This window comes from Lagenorhynchus albirostris, chromosome 5 (assembly GCF_949774975.1).
Source record: "Lagenorhynchus albirostris chromosome 5, mLagAlb1.1, whole genome shotgun sequence".
Classification (NCBI taxonomy): Eukaryota; Metazoa; Chordata; class Mammalia; order Artiodactyla; family Delphinidae; genus Lagenorhynchus; species Lagenorhynchus albirostris.
This window is the reverse complement of record NC_083099.1, coordinates 72,738,200-72,758,367: the sequence shown is the minus strand read 5'-3', so window position 1 is coordinate 72,758,367 and position 20,168 is coordinate 72,738,200. Positions and strand designations below refer to the sequence as shown.

General features: G+C 43.6%; 1 protein-coding gene across 4 annotated transcripts in view; it reads left to right on the top strand.

Moving 5' to 3' along the window:
* The window catches only part of APOD (apolipoprotein D), an 87,313-nt gene extending 67,657 nt beyond the window's left edge, over positions 1–19,656 (top strand). For 2 of the 4 annotated variants that reach the window (XM_060150342.1, XM_060150343.1), the window contains exons 2-6: positions 5,910–6,084; positions 9,623–9,775; positions 13,756–13,877; positions 17,393–17,481; positions 19,160–19,656. In XM_060150342.1, coding sequence (XP_060006325.1) covers positions 6,043–6,084; positions 9,623–9,775; positions 13,756–13,877; positions 17,393–17,481; positions 19,160–19,395 — 642 coding nt within the window. In that variant the 5' untranslated portion in view covers positions 5,910–6,042 and the 3' untranslated portion in view covers positions 19,396–19,656. Of the gene's footprint in view, positions 1–5,909; positions 6,085–6,208; positions 6,325–9,622; positions 9,776–13,755; positions 13,878–17,392; positions 17,482–19,159 lie in introns of all 4 variants that reach the window. The other 2 variants (XM_060150344.1, XM_060150345.1) reach the window with 2 other exon arrangements.
* The last annotated feature ends 512 nt before the right edge of the window (positions 19,657–20,168 follow it).

Below are 20,168 nucleotides of genomic sequence, written 5' to 3'. Positions count from 1 at the left end.
CAATTAGTCCTAGGTTGAACCCTACCCCTTCCCCACTCTGTCCCTTAATAAATGAAGCAGGTGTTAAGGCAGGTGTCATTAGCAGAGTGACTGTGTTCAAGGAAACCCATTTACCATGATCAGAGCAGAATTGTTGAGTTTCTCCAACAGATCTCAGCAAGATAAGTGACTTGACCACAGTCACACAAAGAGAAAACCCCACATCTTCTTACCACCAGATCTACATACCTCCCTGAATCTGGTTGCCTCCCCTCTGCATCCCCTCCTGTTTCTATGGGCCCAGAACCCTTGCTCCTCTCAAAAGCCAGCCTCTCCACCTGTGCTCTGGATCCCACTCCCTCTCTCCTGCTCAGGATTGCTCTTGCAGTCTCCACCCACCTCTCCTACAGAGTCAATATTCCTCCTCTACTGGATCAGCCCCATGTGCATGCCCTGAGCATCTTCCTCAACCTCCATGTCTCCTGTCAGCTACTAAACTCATTTCTCTATTTTCCTTCAACTTCAAAACTGAGTTGCTGTTTCCAATTCCCTTCCTCAACACACTCAAATTGGACTTCTATTCCCATTATCCACAGAGACTACTATTGTCAAGGTCACCAGTGACCTCCATTTGCTAAATCCAGGGGCCGCTTCTTCGTTATCTTCTTTGAACTTTCAGTAAAAGTTGATTATTTCCTCCTTCTTAAAACATTTTCCTCCCTTGGCTCTGTGATAGCCCACTGTCCTCTTTTACTTATGTCTCCTTTACTGGCTCATTCTCCTCTAGTCAGTCTCTCTAAGTTAGAGCATAGTAAGGATCTGTCCTGAGCATCCTTTTCTCCCATTACTGTGTGCTCTCCCTTTGTAACCCCATCGAGTCCCATGACTTTGAAGACCATCTACTTCTGGGATCCCCAACCCCCGGGTCTCGGACCGTTACCGGTCTGCAGCCTGTTAGGAACCGGCCCGCACAGCAGGAGGTGAGCGGTAGGTGAGTGAGCAAAGCTTCATCTGCCACTCCCCATCGCTCCCCCTCGCTCTCCACCGCTCCCTCTTGCTCTCCACCGCTCCCCATTGCTCCCCACCGCTCCCCACTGTTCCCCATCGCTCCCCACCACTCCCCATCGCTCCCCCTCACTCCCCACCACTCCCCACCATTCCCCATAGCTCCCCACCACTCCCCATCACTCATATTACTGCCTGAACCATCCCCCCAACCTCCCGTCCGTGGAAAACTTGTCTTCCAGGAAACTGGTCCCTGGTGCCAAAAAGGTTGGGGACCGCTGATCTATGTGCTTATGATTCCAAAATCTCTGCCTCCAGCCCTGACTTTTCCCCAAATCTTGACTTGACTATCCAACTGCCATCTTCACATTTCCACATGGGTGTCTAACAGGCAACTCAGATATAATTTATCCATGAAAGAATTTGAGTTTTCCTCCCAAACTTGTTCCTTCCTCAGGCTTCCTAGTTTTAGTCATTAGCGTGAGCATTCACCCAGTTGTTCAACCTATAAATCTAGGAGTCAGTCTTGATTCCCTTTTTTCTTCATTATCTATATTCAATATATCAGCAAATCTTGTCCACTTTATCTCCAAAGCATATTCCAAATTCATGTACTTCTCTCCATTTTCATCACAGTCAGTCACTGTGGTCCAAGCCACCATTACCTGAATGACTGCAATAGCTTCCCAGCTGATCCATCTGGAACCATTCTACAATCCACACTTGACAGGGAAGACTGAATAATCTTGTCTTGTAGACATGTACAAGTACATGGCTTCCCATTGTACTTGAAATAAAACCTAAATTCCTCAAAGCAAGATGTAACATGGCTTCTGCCTACCTCTCCAAACTCACTTTGAATCACTTTCCTCCTCATCTCTCCACTCCAGCCATACTGGTCTTTCTGTCCCTTGAAAACCTGAAATCTATTCCCACCCTAGGACCTTTGCACTGGCTGTTCTTCCTGGAATGCTTTTCCCCCTGATCCTTGAATGACTGTTTCCTTTCCATCATTAACATCTCACTGAAATGTCAGTACTCAGAGAGGCCCTTCCTGACCACAAAACTGAAGTAGCCCACCCAGTCACTCCCTATCACATCACCCTGTTCTCTCATATATGTTTTCCTCTCTGTGTGTCTGACTCTGTTCTGGTTGGTAAGTCCCACAAGGGCTAGGACCTTGTCTTTCTTCTTCACCATTACATCTGCAGGACTTAGAACAGTGCCTGAACATGGCAGTGCTTGATATCTGTTGTCGAAAGAGTGAATGAATGGATAAATGAGTTAGTAACGGAGCTAGGACAAGAACCCAGGCCTCCCGCCTTCCAGTTCCGTGTTCCCCCCCCATGCCATGTCAAGTTGTAGTTTTCACCAGTTTGATTGCTTTCTTGCTGTTCAGCAGATGCTTGGCATCCTTCAACTCTCAGCTGGTTCCAGATCCTAGTGATAAACTAAACGGCCACAAAGGAGCAGGAAGGAGAGGAAAGAGGGCATCTGAATAAATCATGAAGTATGTGGTCATCCCCCAAAATAATGAGAATTAAGCACTCAATCATCCAGTGACATTTAGTAAACACTTATTACCTACCAGGCATTAGGCAATTTACCAGGGACGAAAAGACAAACCTACTCTGAAGGATCTGACAGTCTCCAGGAGGAGATGGTGGACCTAGTGGTGATGCTTGACATGGTGTGATGGGCCTGAGACCAAAGTAACACGTGCTGTGGAAACACAAAGTAGAGAGTGATGAACACTGCATGGAGTGGGCAAGAATTCAGGGAGACAACCAGAGAGTGGAACTTTTGAACTGAGTCTTAAAGAGTGAATACCTGCTATTGATAACTCATAGTCTGGGTTTTCACATGAAAAGTACAGTTGTGTTTCCCCTTCATTTTACTTGACAAAAGAAAAATCACTTTAGAAAGGCATACAGGATGACTCTGGTAGTTGAAAGAACCACGTATTAATAAACAGAGAGATTTCCATCTGGGAAACTTTTTTTTTTTTTTTTTTAAGATGGGATAGTTCTCTATTTCTTGCTACAAAAGTCCACAAAAACAATTTCATCTTCCCTGAGGGTCTTATGGTGAAACCACTGAGGCAATTACCTACATGATGAAAGATCACCCAACTAAAGAACTACTTCCCTATAAAACCACAGGCCATCCCCTTGAAGAAATGTGCTGTCATGTAAAAACAAGGTTTTACAGCAAGTAAAAGAATGAAGTAGATCTATGTGAATTGATATCAAGAGATACATTATTACATAAAGACAAGAAAGCTTCAGTACACTGGATATAGTTGCTATTATTGTTATTATGTTGGGATCTGTCTAGGACTATGGAGAAGAATAAGTGCAAATGTAACAATCTCTGAGGTATGGGATTATGAGACACACTTTCTGAGGCCTACATTTTGGTACTATTTTAATTGTTTACAACAAATTGCACTCTTTTGGAATTTAAACATAAAGACTTGTTTAGAACACAATTCTGATTGGTTTTATAATGCTTAAGAACTTGTGCTTGTCTCTACATTCCAGAAACATATAAAAAGAGGATTTCCCTAAATTATATCGTTTGCTAACACCTGCAGAAAAAAATAAACTGAGACCCAGAAAGATAATGTGATTTTTCTCACACTATGACTCCTAGACGAGTACCTTCAGCTCCACAGTTCTTGATTTCATGCTGAGGACTCAAATATATAAATATATCAATCTTAACTTACACATTTGGAAATTTAGCAATATTGCTTTGTGGAAAACTGTGCAACAATTTATTGTAATAGTTACAGGCCAGTACTTTCCCCAGAAAACAATTCAAATAGAAGTCTCTTGAATATTACCTCTAGTCCTTGTGCATATCTTAGAATACTCAGTAAATTCTTTGAATAGATAGGTCCCTTCCATTCAGTTTATAAGTAGTTACTGAGCACTTACGATGTGTTCTAGCCACTAGGGGTACAGCAGTAAGAAAATGAGACAAATTCTCTGTACTTGTGGAGCTTAGATCACAGTGGGGAAAACACCATAAGCAAGAAAAAACATAAATAAAGGATATAATTTCAGGTAAAGATATAGTAAGGATATAATGAACCAAGTAAAATGATAGTGACAAGAGTGCTATTTTTGAAAGGTCAGGAAGGCATTTAAAGGAAGGACATTAGATCAGAGACCTGGACGAAGGAGGGAGCCGCGCAGAGTTCTGAGGGGAAAGCATTACAGGAGTACAGTCAGAGTCAGTGCCCTGAACAGGAAGAAGAATTCCTTCTTTTCCTGAAAAGGTAAAGAACATCCCAAAGAAAGAGCTCTCAAAGTTTGGTATGTTAAGGTTTCACTCTTGCTGCTGTTGTTATAAGGTTTAAAGGTCTAGTGCTGTAAATTTCTCTCTATTGCTTACAAATTTGAGAATGAATTTTATTTAGGAATATAAGTCTGGTACAAAAGTAGTGTCTTATCTATGTGTCACCTTCTGCCAGTGTGGTATATATATATATATATATATACACACACACACACACACAATGGAATATTACTCAGCCATAACAAAGAATGAAATACTGCCATTGGCAGCAACATGGATGGACCCAGAGATTATCATACTAAGTGAAGTAAGTCAGAAAGAGAAAGACAAATACCATATGATATCACTTATATGTGGAATCTAAAATACCAATTTATCTACAAAACAGAAATAGACTCACAGACATAGAGAACAGACTTGTGGTTGCCAAGGAGGAGGGGAGGTGGGGGGAGGGAAGGATTGGGAGTTCAGGATTAGCAGATGCAAACTATTATATACAGGATGGATAAACAAAAAGGTCCGGGGCTTCCCTGGTGGCGCAGTGGTTGAGAGTCCGCCTGCTGATGCTGGGGACGCGGGTTCGTGCCCCAGTCCGGGAGGATCCCACATGCAGCGGAGCGGCCGGGCCCGTGAGCCATGGCCGCTGAGCCTGTGCGTCCGGAGCCTGTGCTCCGCAACGGGAGAGGCCACAACAGTGAGAGGCCCGCGTACCGGAAAAAAAAAAAAAAAAAAAGTCCTACTGTATAGCAGGGGAAACTATATTCAATATCCATGATAAACCATAATGGAAAAGAATATGAAAAAGTATATATATTTTTATAACTGAGCCAATTTGCTGTACAGCAGAAATTAACACAACATTGTAAATCAACTATACTTCAATAAAATAAAATTTAAAAACCTTCTGCCTATCACAAAGGCACAGAATCCAACGCCTAAGAGTCTTTCCAAAGCTGTTCATTCCACAGAGAGAGACGAGGCCCAACCAAAAGTGCCCCTGGGCTTAAATCTGCTCCCCGTCCCCACTCCCACCCCAAGCAGAACGGGCTGCCTAGAATATGTAGCTGGGAGAGTCATCCCAGACTCAAGAGAGAGGAGCTGCAGAAGACACCTTTGGTGTTCTCAGCTTTTAGCCCCTACAGACCCAACTCTGGCGGGGACAGAAATGACAGTCTATCCTTCACAGTGGGGAGACTGAAGCTCAGAGAAGTGGGTGGCTTGCCCAGGATCACACAGAAAGCCAACCCTGTTTGCTAACCTTCTCTCTGTTGCCTGCGTCATGTTCCAGGCCAGGGACCACATGGGTGGAATTCAGGCTCCATTTTCAGGAAATGTGACTGTTGCTTTTTCATTTACACAAAAATGAAAAATAAATAACAGATGTTTGAACACATGTTGCAACTCATCTTACTGGAACTTAAAAGTGCATTCTGACTGAGAAAGTTAAATTAGAAAATCCACACAGCAAAAAAGATGTTTTGAATGAAATGCACTTTGTCTTTCTCTCTCTCTCTCTCACACACACACAAACAATATCTCGTTTCTTCTTCAGGGAGCAGCTGTGAAGGAAACTGGGGGAGGGAGATGAACATAACATCCCATCTTTGTGTTTCATACAGAGCGAAGCTTTTAGGCCAGCCTTCCTGAACTGGAGGGGGTGTGGCATGCATTAAAATTAAACATCAATGACCTGAGAAGCTTATAAAATAGCTTGGGAGAAGCCAGTCACCAAGAGAAGGCATCTCGAATTGGATGATTTTGCATGTGGAAACTGCTTTCATCTTGATAAAAAAGGTATGTACTGTGGTATTAATTTTCATTTATAATAAATAATGCTTAAAATAGAGACAGTCTTGAGTTTTCGTTGCCCCTTTTCAGCTAAAAATTGTAACTAACACAGCTGAGGGCCTTTGGCCAGTTGCTCTGCAGACTTGGTCTCATTTTTCCATAAACAACCTTACAAAGAAGATACTGTTAGTGCCATTTTTCAGACGAGGAAACTGAAGTTCAGATATCCTAAGCAACAGGCCTAAGGTAAGACCACCAACAAATGCCAGAACTGGGGTGCCAACGCAGTGCTGACTCACCTCAAAGTCTTCTGCTGGCACTACGCACCCCCCTCTATACTATATGAGACAATGAGGAATTGTTCCATACACCAATACTGTGATAGATGAACTCTCAGGGGGTTGTTATCCACTGTGCATTACAGTACAATTGACTGAAAAGTGAATTGGAATGCACTATGAATAGAAAATGCATTTAATATTAATAGAATTAATTATTATTAAATTAAATTAAAGTAATAGAAAATACAAAAATATTTTCTTCAGAAGATATGTTTTCTTGTTAGATTCGATAGCGAAATGGTTTTTAAGACCCATTTACTTGTGGAAATGTATTTTTTTTTTGGTCACGTGAAATCTAAAAGCCTAGTCCTTAATATCCTGCAGCTCCTTGAGACCAGGCACCAGGTCCAGGCTAACATGCAGGTGTGTAGACTCTTAGGAAACCTGACCTAAGTTCTGGCTTCACCGCTTGTCAGGAAGTAACCTCACTGAGTACACAGAGAATTGTCGGCACAGGACACTTCCAGTTAGGGTGTTGTGAAGATTCAATGCACATATAAAATACTGAAGCCAGGGCTCCTCCCTGGAGAAGCTCAGTGAGTGTGAGCAGTGGTCCACGAGTCAATTCTGGCCCCGTGTGGATGCACCATAACCTTAGTAGAATTATTTTTTAATTATTTAATATTTAGTTAAAATAATATTTAAATTATATCTTTTTTTTAAAGTATTTAAACTCTCCTTGTTAGGACAGTCTTCCCATTAGTATTAGGAGACAATGCAAAAATAAGTCATGCGTACCCAAGTTCATAGATATATGTTAATAATGTGATTTACCCTCAGAAGGTGCTCAGTAAGCACTGGGTGAAGGAGAATGCAAGGGGTACTGCAAAAAAAGGATGGGTGTTATCGACTCTTCCTCTCACAAAAAGTTTTCATCATAGGAATAAAAGTACTGCAATAAAGAGGCATCTTTGGAAGGGTAGCAGGCAAGGGGAATTAGTTTTGCTCTGAAATCCTCCTACAGAGCTAAAGAACATGTTTCAGCCCACAATAGAACATTCTGTAACAAGATATTTGTCAGAGTAAGACGGCGAACTGACTTTTGGTGGGACTGTCACGTGGTGACATGAGATTTATCAGGTACAGAGGGGTGTTTATTGAAGCCACCGAAGGTGAGCACAGATGGAAGCATGGCTCAGGGCTGGGACAGAATGGAGAAGTGGAGATGGGGCCCGAGTCCCAGCGCTCTGCCCCTTCTGGGCCTCAACTTTCCCATCTGTACACCTGAGGGGTGGGGTTGGATAAATGACCTCTAAGGTCCTGTCCTGTTTGGGGGAGGGGGTGCCTGTAGAATGTGTAGAATGTGTGGCCATCCTCTGGGCTTAGAATTCCTGGGCAAGGCACTGAGCTTGGAGCCTACTAGGGGCCCAAAGCAGAACTTCAGTGGTTCTAAGAACCTCTTGGAAAGAAATGCAAATTTGTGTGGATTTAGGCTGGATTTTGGCATCCATCATCCCCCAAAAGGTTAAAAGACAAGTGTTGTTTACCTGGTGGTAGGGGCTGACAGGAAGTGGAGTCTGCCCCACAGCAGACGTGCTCAAGGCAGGGACTCAGGGACCACCCTTCCTCCCCCCAACCTCACATCGGCTTTTACTCATTAGGTAACTGTTCTTTTGAAAAACGGGCAACAAAACTTCCAGAAGAAAAGCTATTGATTATTAAAGGTTATTTGGAGGTTTAGAGATTCATAAGAAAGTGGTTATAATTATTCCTGTTATGACACATCCTTTTAAATATTCAGATCTGAGAACATCTTGCTTGCATTGATTCAGAACTCTTCATCACAGGCAGAAAGGCAAAGCAAAGCATTGGAAATAGCTCCCGTGCAGCTACAGGCAAGGAGTTGCAAGGAGGAGAACAGACTGAGAGCAAGTCAGTGAAAGAAGCAGGGAGCAGCCCAGGCTCCTACCCTGTGAACAGCGCTGCAGCCCTCACCCCAGCCCACTGCCCCTCCTCAAAGAAGCTTCCACGCCCAAGGGTGCTGGGCTCAAATGCTTTTTGCACAATTACAAGTCAGCTACTGGTCCTTCTCTGGTTAAATGTACAGCATCTATGAAAAATACCCTCAACAGCATGTCAAAGGAAGGAAGGAAGGAAGGGAGGGAGGAAGGGAGGGAGGGAGGAAGAAAGAAAAAGAAATTCAGGAAACACAATATTTTGCTTCTGCTTTTCATAATAATAACTAGCATTTATTGAGCATTTTCTCTGTCAGACACTGCTCTAAATGCTCTCCTTATATTTTCTCATTTAATTCTCATGAAACTTCATGAGGTTGGTATGATTATTATTCCCACTTAATAGCCAAGGAAACTAAAGCATCCATTGGACACTATTATACTTAGTATGTGCAGAGCCAGAATTCATATCCAGTCAGGGTGACCCTGGAGTCCCCAGCACGCTGCTCCCTGTTAAAGTTCCCAGGCCTAGGGTTTCCCTGGTGGCGCAGCGGTTGAGAGTCCGCCTGCCGATGCAGGGGACACGGGTTCGTGCCCCGGTCCGGGAAGATCCCACATGCCGCGGAGCGGCTGGGCCTGTGCGTCTGGAGCCTGTGCTCCGCAACGGGAGAGGCCACAGCAGTGAGAGGCCCGCATACCACCAAAAAAAAAAAAAAAGTTCCCAGGCCTACTCTTGGGTTGGTAAACAGCCAAGCAGATGGGGGCAGGGTGGGGAGTGGAGTCAGGGAGGCATTTCTTTGATGAATCTCACAGGGCACTAAATGTAGTGAATGGTTTGTTTTTGGTTTTTTCTCTCATGGTTCACTTGATGGCTTCACTCTACCCCTTTGCCTACCCATCCCCAACACACACACATTGTTTCTGTTCATACAATGAGTACCTACTGCACCTGGCACTGCGAGGTTCTGTGGGTGAGTCCAGGGAGAATCGAAAACGATGCCCGTCCTTGAAAAATGCATAATTAGGTGTGTAGGGTCAGGGGGAGCTGGGAAAATAAATCCAACAAACTCTAATACCAGGCAGAATGTGTTCAAATGGTGGCACAAAAGCTTCTAGAGAGGCTCACAGGGGTGGAGGGCCTCACAGTGACACTGAGGACTGAGGTGGCCCTGGGGGATGACGGGCTCAGATGGGCTGAGTGGGAGGCTGCGCACAGAGGGACCGGCCAGCCCAGAACTTTTCCTCTAGGGACTCTGTCCCCTCAGGAGACTCCGAGTGCCTCCAGCCGCTTTGTTCTCCCCATTCCAGGTCCACCTCCAGCCACCCAGCTCCAAGATGGTCCCAGCTCTGCTGCTGCTGCTTCCTGCCCTGGCTGGACTCTTAGGAGCAGCTGAGGGACAGGCTTTCCATCTCGGGAAATGCCCAAATCCTCCAGTGCAGGAGAACTTTGACGTGAATAAGGTGCGGTAAAAGGCTAACCTCCCGCTTGTTTTGCTGTCTCCTGTTTGCATAAGCATCCTACCAGGTTCGGTTTTATTTTTCTGCTTTAATGGCCACAGCAAGCCTTGGGGTAGGTACTTATCTTACTGGGAGCTCCCCCAAAGCAGACCCTGAGACAAGAACTGGGGAGCAGAGATGTTTTAGAAGATGATCCCAGGAAGCCTGAGTGGGCATGCGGGGAAACAGACAGAGAAGGCAGGAAAGCAGTAAAGCGTGAGTTCATGAGCAGGTTACTCTGTGAACAATGGGGTTCAATCCTGCTGGGGATCCTCTGAGGAAATATGTAGAATGTGCCTCAGGTTGTCCCACGGACGGATGTAGGTGGGCAGTGGGAGCTCCCATGGCACTGGCCAAGCCTGTGGCAGAGAAGGAGACCCAGGGGCTCCAGGTGGGAAGCTGGCAGTGTGTATGGGAAGCCCGCTGTGATGGAGGTGAGCCCAGAGGTGGGCTGAAAGGACATGGGACAGGGCATTGACAGCAGCTGCTGCAGAAGTATTATCCTCACTCTACAGCTGAAGAAGCTGAACGTCAGAGAGCTTGCAACCCACTCAGTTCACACAGCCAGTAAATGCAGAGTAGGATTCAAAACTAGCCAGGAGTGCAGGACCCCCACAGGTTACGCAAACAGAGCCCAGGAGAGGACAGCACTCCCCCAACGGGCTTTCTTGTTACCTTCACTAAAAAGATATTGATAGAATCAACTCCCCATTTATGGTAAGGATTGTCTTTTCACCTTATTGATGTGTCTTTTGAGCACAAAACTTTTTAATATTAATGATGTCCAATTTATCTATTTTTTCTTTTGTTGCTTGTGCTTTTTGGTGGCCTATCTAAAAAAATTTGCCTAGTCTAAGGTTATAAAGATTTACTCCTATATTTTCTTCTAAGTGATTTACAGTTGTAGTTCTTACATTTAAGTCTTTGATTCATTTTAAGTTAAATTTTGTATATCATGTGATATAGGAGTCAAACTTCTTTCTTTGGCATGAGGATATCCAGTTGTTCCAGGACGGTTTGTTAAGAAGACTATTCTTCACCATTGAATAGTCTTGACACCCTTGTTGAAAATCAATTGACCATATGTGTAAGAGTTGATTTTTGGACCCTCAATTCTATTCTATTGATCTATATATCTATCCTTATACCAGCACAGTATAGTCTTGATTACTGTAGCTTTGTAGTAAGTTTTGACGTCAGAATATATGAGTTCTTCAACTTTGTTCTTCTGGCTATTCTGGGCCCTTTGTATTTCCGTATAAATTTTAGGCTCATTTTGTCAATTTCTGCAAAGAAGCAAGTTAGAATTTTGATAGAGACTGTATTAAATCTGTCGGTCCATTTGGAGAGTATTGCCATCTTAACAATTTTAAGTCTTCCTATCCATGAACATAGGATGTCTTTCCATTTACTTACGTCTCCTTTAATTTACTTCAACAATGTTTTGTAGTTTTCAGAGTATGTTTTACGCTTCTTTGGTTACATTTTTTCATAAGAATTTGATTCTTTTGATGCTACTATAAATGGAATTTTCTTAAATTAATTTGCAGATTGGTCATTGTAAGAATAGAAATACATTTTATTTCTATATATTAATTCTTGTATCTTTAACCTTGCTGAATTCATTTGTTAGTTCTAATAATTGTGTGTGTGTGTGTGTATTCCTTAGGATTTTCTATATATAAAACCCTGTCATCTGGAAATGGAGATAGTTTTACTTCTTCCTTTTCATAATTATCTTTAAACATTGCATTCTCCTCATAGAGATAGAGAAACGGAGACCCCCAAAGACAAAAAGACCTTCACAAAAATATTATGAGATCATGAGGGAACATGACATGAAAAACAATCTTCCACCTCTGAGTTTCTTCCTTTCTGGAAAATCGTGTATCCTCGTTTTTAATTATGGAGCATTAAAGTCACCTTAACAATAATAGAACTATTTTAAATGCATTGTATATAATGGAGATTTTCTGAGAATGCCTATGAAACCAGCTGACCTTTAAACTTATTCTTCAGTGCTTTAAATGCCTGTTAAGTTCAGTGACTTTAATTGAAAGATGTCCTTTAACAAATGAGTGGAAAATTTATGCCCTAAATGTGGGTAGATATTTTAGCAGAGAGCCAGGTGACCGAAGCAATACTTCTACCTATTTGCAGTATGCTCTCATTTCAAATTTTGACTTTTTTGAAGGTGACTGCATCTCTTTGATTTTGTTTTGTTGAGTAATACATTTTTAAATTTCTAAAATAATTTCAATCAGTATTTTGACTAGGTAAATATATTCACATGGTTCAAAATTCTAAAGATGCAAAAGGACATGTATCCTTTCCACCCCTATATCCCAGCCTGTTTTCCTCCCCAGTAGCAACCAGTAAAAACAGCTTATGGTGTATCTTTTGGGAGATAATATGTACATATATAAAAAAGCACATACATAACTGCAGTACAGTAGGAAGAATGATGTCCATGCCATATTCCCCAGAATCTGCAAATTGTTTCTTTACATGGAAAAGGGGATTTTGAAGATGTGATTAAAGTAATGGAGCTTGAGATGGCAAGAGTAGCCTGCATTATCAGGTGGGTCCAATCTAATCATTAGAAGCAAAGAACCTTACCCAGCTGTGGTCAGAGAGATGTGATGATGGAAGAAGAGTGAAAGAGATGCAGTGTGAGAGGGATTTGACCTACTTTTGCTGCCTCTGAAGATGGAGGAAGGGATTCACAAACCAAGGAATGCAAACGGCCTCTAGAACCTGGAAAGGGCAAGAAGACAGATTCTCCGCTAGAGCCTCTGGAAAGGAATGTAGCACTGCCAGCACTTTGATTTTAACCCAGTGAGACCCGTGTCAGACTTCTGATGTACAAAACTATGAGACCATAAATTTGTGGTGTTTTAAGTTTGTGTTAATTTGTTACAGCAGCAATAGAGAACTGATATAATAACCTTTTCCCCCACTTTTACATAAAAGTTAGTTGAATATATACACTATTTTGCACCTGGCTCTTTTTCCATTAAATGTATCTTGGAGATAATTACATATAGCTCTTTTAAAAGAGGGTGTATAACATTCCATTGTATGGATGTACCATCATTTATTTACCCAGTTCCCTACTAATGCTCACTTAGGCCATTTCCTGTCTTTTATTATCACAAATAGGACTGCAATGAATAACCTTATGCATACATCGTTTCTTAATTTCAGGAGGATACCTTCTCAGAGGTGAAATTGTTGGGCCAGAGCATATGTAGTTTTAGTTTTGCTAGATACTGCCAAGTTGCCCTCATGAAGGCTGTAGATTAGAGCAGTCTCTATGCCCAGCAACGTATGGAAGCAGGAGTGTGCCTCTCTCCCCTCACCCTCACCCGTGCAGTTGCTCACTCCCTTTAAAGATGACTCTGTGCACCGAAATTATGGACAGAGAGCAAGCCCTCAGGGGAGGAATGATACAGGTCTTCTAAATCTTGACCACCTTCCAAAAGCCTTTGTGACCAACTCCCTGTGTGGGGTTATATGAGGAGAATTTAACCAACTCTGGAGACCCAGCTCCCCACAGTAAACACATCTGACTTTGCACACCATTCAAAGACGTCTTGGAGAATCATAAAATATTTGAGCTGGCACCTTACATCATCTAAACCAATCCCTTCCTTTTACGGAGTTTAGAATTTCAGATAGATTTTGACTGAAGGGGACACTGAAAGCATAGCTAAATAAAAAGCACTTTAGGAATGGACTGTGGCATTCAACCAATGCCCACACATCCGATTCACTTATTACCATTTGAGTCAATATCTTGCTCAGTGGCTGCTGGGAACAATGCAGCCCATTTTGCCTGGTTACCCCAGGAAAGGGCTCTGCTCTGAAAGACAACAATGGGGAAGAGTTTGCAGGTCCCCAGAGAGCCACAGGGTTTGCTCCGCTTGTCGTTGTCTCTGCAGTATCTTGGAAGATGGTATGAAATTGAGAAGATCCCAGTGAGCTTTGAGAAGGGAAGTTGCATCCAAGCCAACTACTCGCTAATGGAAAACGGAAACATCAAAGTGATAAACAAGGAGCTGAGGTGAGAGGCTGTGCTTTCAAAGGCAACGCACGTCCGGGAGGGAGCCCTGCAGAGACTGTCCTGGGGTGACTGGTGTCCTTGCCGTCTAGTGTGGGGAGGATGCAGACATTGCTGGGTCTGGGCTGCCTGCTCAGGACAGGTCCTGAGAGGAAAGCTTTTGGCAGGCAGGATGGTAGGGACTAGAAGTCACTCATTCATTTCCATGACCACTTGCTGAGCACCTTATTGTGTCCCACACCCTGTGAGAGGTCCTAGGGACTCAATGGTAACACAAACTGCAAGGTTCCTGCTCTCATTGCAAAACAGACCCTCTGGTAGCAAAGGACAGCAAAGGACCCTCTTGTCTGACCTCCAAACCAAGAGAGAAGCACTTTCTATATCATCTGCTGATTGAGGGCATCCAGCATAGCTTGAATCCTTCCAGAAACTGGGAGCTCAACATCTTCCATGACAATTTATCCCATCTCCAGACAGCTTTAACTCTTAGAAAACTCCTTTTCTTATTAAGCAAGAATCAGATACATAGTCACACTCTAGGTTGTGTGAACAGGAGAACCTCCAGAAAGATATTTTTCTATTACTTCTAACAGACTGATATTTGATCCCAAAATTCATACTTTAGAAAGCAAATATAAACTTAAAAAGAAACCTAGGAAGAACTCCTACCTACCTGCCATCAACAAAGATAAGAGTAACAATAAACAATGGTAACGAATATTAATTAAGCATTTCCTATATGCAAGGCACTGTTCTGTATGTGTATGTATATATACATGTGTGTACATATACATCTATTTATGTATGTACACGTAAATGAGCATAGATATTCATTTAATCCCCGTAGCAACCTGAAGTTGGTACTATTATTAACCCTCTTTTTATGGATGAGGAAAATGAGGTACAGAGAGGTAACGTAATTTGCCCAAGGGTCACACAGCTTATAAGTGATGAAGTTGAGATTCAACACCAGGGAGAAGTGAAATGGGGAAGAGACCAGAAGATATATGAAAGAGGCGGGGCATGGATGGTTGCCATTCCTGTTTCCTAAGTTGTCTAAGAACTGTGTTCAACTGCAAGAAAACAACTACCACCCAGCCTAGAAGTTACTCGGGCTCAGAGAGGCTTTGCATGGCCATCCTATTACCCATTAAGCTTCCTGTGAGCCACAGTACAGTGGGCTGACTCTCTGACCCCGCATAAACCAAAGAAATAAAGTAAGAATCTTGAGCAACTCTAAAGAAAAATCCCACTCATTTCAGAGCCCAGTAAGGGCTACAGGAATTGAGATGCAGACCCCCAGAAGGTCTCACAGGAATTTTATAGGTTCCAAAGTAACAATGACTTTATTTGAAATATTTTGTCCCATTCTAAGGTCAAGAGTCAATGACACAGATCCCAAAACCCATCAGATGCCCCCAGCTCTCCTTCTGAGTTGGCCAGGAATCCTCTTTAACTGTACCCAGAGTATTAGGTCACTCTGCCTCTAGGGTCACTTCTACTTAAGAGCAAAGGCATATGGAGAAAGGTTTGTTAGTCAGGAAAATGATATAGATTCTGCAGAACAAGCAGGGGGCACGGCAGGGAGCCTGAGCAAAATACCCTTAGCCAGTGTCAGAATGCTGGGGCCAAAGCAGCTGGCTCAGGGCTGGGAGCTGAAGGGGTTAGGTGCCCAGTTTCAAATCCTGGTTCTACCACTTACTAATGATGTGATCTTAGGTTAGTTATGGTAATTTTCTAGGCCTCAGTTTCCTCCTCTGTAAATTGACAATAATCATAGTACATCCATCCATAAGGCTGTGTGAACATTAAATAGGGTAACACGTGTAAAGCACTTAGAACAGTGTTTAGCATGTGGTAATCATTTAATATTACCTATTATTGCTAATATGTTGCTACCCTTGAAAATACAAATGCATTTTTCCTATGAACAAATTGTGAGTTTATGATCAGAGACTGGTATTTTGAAAACTGTCCTGGAGCAAAACATAAATGACGGTGAAAAGGGGGAAAGTCTGTTGGGAAGAGACTGGTTTGTTGCTAAGCAACTGCATGCAGATAGAAATGGACCGTCTTCCGTCTTACAGGTTGACTCCCAGGTGAGAGCGGGGCACGGTCTCCAGCCCTACTCAGTGATAAACAGACTATGCAATCCAGGAGCATCAGAGAACATTTCCCACCCCCAACCCCCTTACCTGCTGCTTATTGTCTGGTTTCTAGGATATCCATCCCCACTAACCATAGCCTACTGACTTTCTAACACATGCCATTGCTCCAATTTTAGTTTGTCTGCCCCTCTGAGAACTGATGAACAGGAAACTCCTCTGTTGGCCTGCTAGGAAGAGCACCCTCCTTCATGGCCTCAATCCCTAGGTCTTTCCCTTAGATCCAGGAGGTCATTGGAAGTTATCCAGAAATGGGGCCAGCTCCCTTCAAAAGAGTGAAAGTATTTCATCCATCCAAGCAAAAAGACCATCGCTTTTAAGACACCACCATTTTATATACCACTAAAAAAGAAACGACACTAGCAATTGTAAGGTGGCATTAATTGTAAGATGCACATTTCTTCACATCTAATGTCTCTGAGATCTGGATGCCTGGTAGAATCCCTGAAGTGAGGTAAATGTTTCCTCACTGCCTGCTTTGACCTGGCCTACGTCAGAACCTCCCACACTCAATCAGAAGCTTGCTGAACTGGATGGGGTCTCAGAGCTATGAACCCAGGCATATGAACCCCTTTATGGGACAAATGATGCCACGTGATATCACTGAGGCCCAAAGAGGGGGAGACTTGGCAGATCTCCAGATTCCACGTTTTACATGATTTTCAGTAATCCAGTCAGTCCTTATTTTTTCCTTTCTCATTTTTTTTTTTTTTTTTTTTTTTTTTTTTTTTTTTTGCGGTACGCGGGCCTCTCACTGCTGTGGCCTCTCTCGCCGCAGAGCACAGGCTCCGGACGCGCAGGCCCAGCAGCCATGGCTCACGGGCCCAGCCGCTCCGCGGCATGTGGGATCCTCCCGGACCGGGGCACGAACCCGTGTCCCCTGCATCGGCAGGCGGACTCTCAACCACTGCGCCACCAGGGAAGCCCCCCTTTCTCATTTTTAAAGAAGCGAATCTTTGTTCTGTGTTGGGTTGTTTTATTTGCTTGTTTTTCCCTTCCCTTTTCCTCCCTCTTGGTTTGGAGCCCAGGAGCAGCAAATGGCCTTGCAGGCTACTACATACACTCCAAAAAACAGTGTTGAAATACCAGGGCCTCACATATTATCCAGTCCTGGGGCATTGCAATTGTTGATTCTTATCACCCAAAAGCTGTCTTCCTCTGCTCTGTCTCAGAGACAGCAAGAAAGCAAAGGGGAGGGAATGGAATTAGGATCCAACCTGTTTTCAAGAACCTCCTACCCAGAAATTGCAGTGTTGGCCACCATGATTGTTGGTGTCACAAATCTTGCTTTTCCTTGATTTGGGGCTTTTCATGAGTTCAGGTTTTTTGGTTTTTGTTTTTAACTCATTGCAGAGCTGATGGAACTGTGAATCAAATTGAAGGTGAAGCCACCCAGGAGAACATCACGGAGCCTGCCAAGTTGGCAGTTAAGTTTTTCTGGTGTAAGTATACACTTCTCGCAGGAGGTGTCAGGGACAGGAGATATGCAAACGGAAGACTAGAGCCCTGGGTCCGAGCACTCCCATCACATCTGAGTGTCACCCATATTGATTCAATGCATAATTATTCGTTGAGTACCTCCTACCTGCCATGCGCTGAGCTAGGCCCTGGAGATGCAAAGATGAGCAAGACAGAGCTGGCCCTCGTCCCTGAGAAGCTTACATGTCAGTGTGGCTTACTATAAAACTACAGTAAGTGTGTCAATAGAGGAAGTACAGATTGGAGGCCACTGGGCATGAGCCGTAGGAGACCCAAGCCAGTCTTGTTTCCCAGAGGAAACTAATAACTGAAAAATTAGTAGTTATTAGCAGAACAACTAACATGTGAGAAATCTTGGAGGTAAGTGATGATAAGAGTGAAGGTAAGTTGGAGTCCTGGCTCTGTCTGCCATTGTCTAGCCAAATTGTTGGAGTTTCATTTGGGTCCACCTTCCCCTTAACTTTAACAAGCTGGGCAGTGAGTTTTCCTTGGTGTTTGGAAGTGGAGTTACTGAATAATATCCTCTGAACTGAAAAGGAACTTTGAGACTGGAAACAAAGCGGACAACTCCATAAAGAACTAGTGTGGGTAGAATCAGGTGGACGACCCTCAGAGGCATTCACAGCTGCACTGCATTCCGCCAAAAGGGGTACAGGGGCACTTAAAGGAGCCAAAGCTAAAAATAGAATGACTACTAAAGAGAAGTATGTCCACATTGACAGGAACTGAGGGGTTTTCCTCCCTGCACTCTCACCCCAGGGGGTCTCGTGACCATTAACCACCTGTGTCAGCAAAAGGCATTCGTCCAGTTTTCATGTCAGATGAAGTTTATAGGGAACTAATCTGGCTTGGGTGTATTCCTTGTGAGTAAGCTAAAGCTCAGACTCACAAAAAAAGGGAGAGGGTAGGACCGCAGGCCTAAGATGGAGCTGACAAAATGGAGCTTGGCTGTGGAGGTCACGTTCACAGAGGAAGTTTCTGGATTCAGATGGGGAAAGTCAATCCTCCTTCTCTCTTAAGGACCATTTCAATGTTGAGCTTTCAACACTATACAGATGTCAATCAGTGAATCATAACCTGTGACCACCTGATTTACCGTATTCTTAAGAGTGGTGGGATTTTCAAAGTTCGCACAAGAAGAAAAACAAGCAGACCAACATTAGCCCCTACCTCCTTCCGTAGGTGGGTTCTAGAGGAAGTGGTACAAACTTGGAAAGCCTGGGGCCCCTGACCTTACATTCTTGACTCTGTTTAGCTAAGTGGTGGTTCCATACGCACTAGAGCCGCCTGTTGGTCCGGGGGTACAGCCAAACCTCCCAGGTATTATGGACTTCCAGGTACCAACCTGCAATCAGGGAAGAGGGGGGATCCAGAATTATGACTCTGAACTCTGGCTGCACACTGGAATCACTGGGGAGCTTTCAAAAGTACCAATAGCCTCCAGTTCAGAATTGGGGAGTCAGGGTGAGGGGAGGCGGGCCTGGTGTTTTTCAAAGTTCCCGTAGGATTCCCATGTGAAGTCACAATTAAGAACCACTGATGTAGAAGAATTAGAACCCCAGAGCCTGGCTTCCAGGGTCCTAGAGGTGAAGGTTTCTCTTCACCTGGTCCCTCCTAATACTGTCTTTCTCTGGTTTTCAGTCATGCCATCAGCTCCATACTGGGTCCTGGCCACCGACTATGAGAACTACGCCCTCGTGTACTCCTGTACCACAATCATCTGGCTTTTTCACATGGATCATGTTTGGATCTTGGGAAGAAACCCTTATCTCCCTCCAGAAACAGTGACCTATCTCAAAGATATCCTGACCTCTAATGACATTGACATTGAGAAAATAGCTGTCACAGATCAGGTGAACTGCCCCGAGTTCCTATAACCAGGCTCTAAAGGGAGGCTGCATTCACTCCATGTTCCTTCCTTTGCTTTGCTTTTCCCCTACACCACCCCCCTCATAAAGACAAACCAAACCACCACAGCAAACTATTACAAATACCAGAAGGGAAATGTGACAGCAGAAGCTAGTGGAGAGGAACTCAAGGCAAGTTGGCCCAAACACTTAGCCATGCACCATCCTGTTACCTTGCAAGCCTGATAATAAATTTGCTGCTGACCTGCTGTGCTCACAGTAGACTACAAATTGGACTAATTAATGGGAGTTTTTAATTCTAAGCTTATGTTTGGAAATCCTTAAGCAGTTATGTTGAAAAAAAAAAAAGCACTGAACAATTTAAAGGTAACAATCTTGTTTCTAGAAAGGGAAAGCTGATGGCAAAGGCACATACCAGGTGACCTGAATCCAGGTGGCCCCATCCTGCAGTAGGCAGTCCATAGCGGGGAATCATTTGGAGTTTTTGAGTCTCTGACAGGCAGTTTCCTGGACGCATTTACTTTCTTATCAGGAGGTCTTCAGAGTCAGGTGAAGAATGGGACCATCTTGGGTCTGTGCAAGGAAGAAGAGAATCTATGAGGGTGAAGCTATGGGAATTTTTTTAAGAAAATAATTTTTGGGTCTTTTATTCAACTGATATTTACTGGGACCCAACTGCATTCCAGGCATTGAAAAATACAGACTCCGTCTCCTCCCACAGAAGCTCACAGACTAGGGAGGGAGATTGACAAGTAAAGACACAATTTTAATCCAAGCTGAGG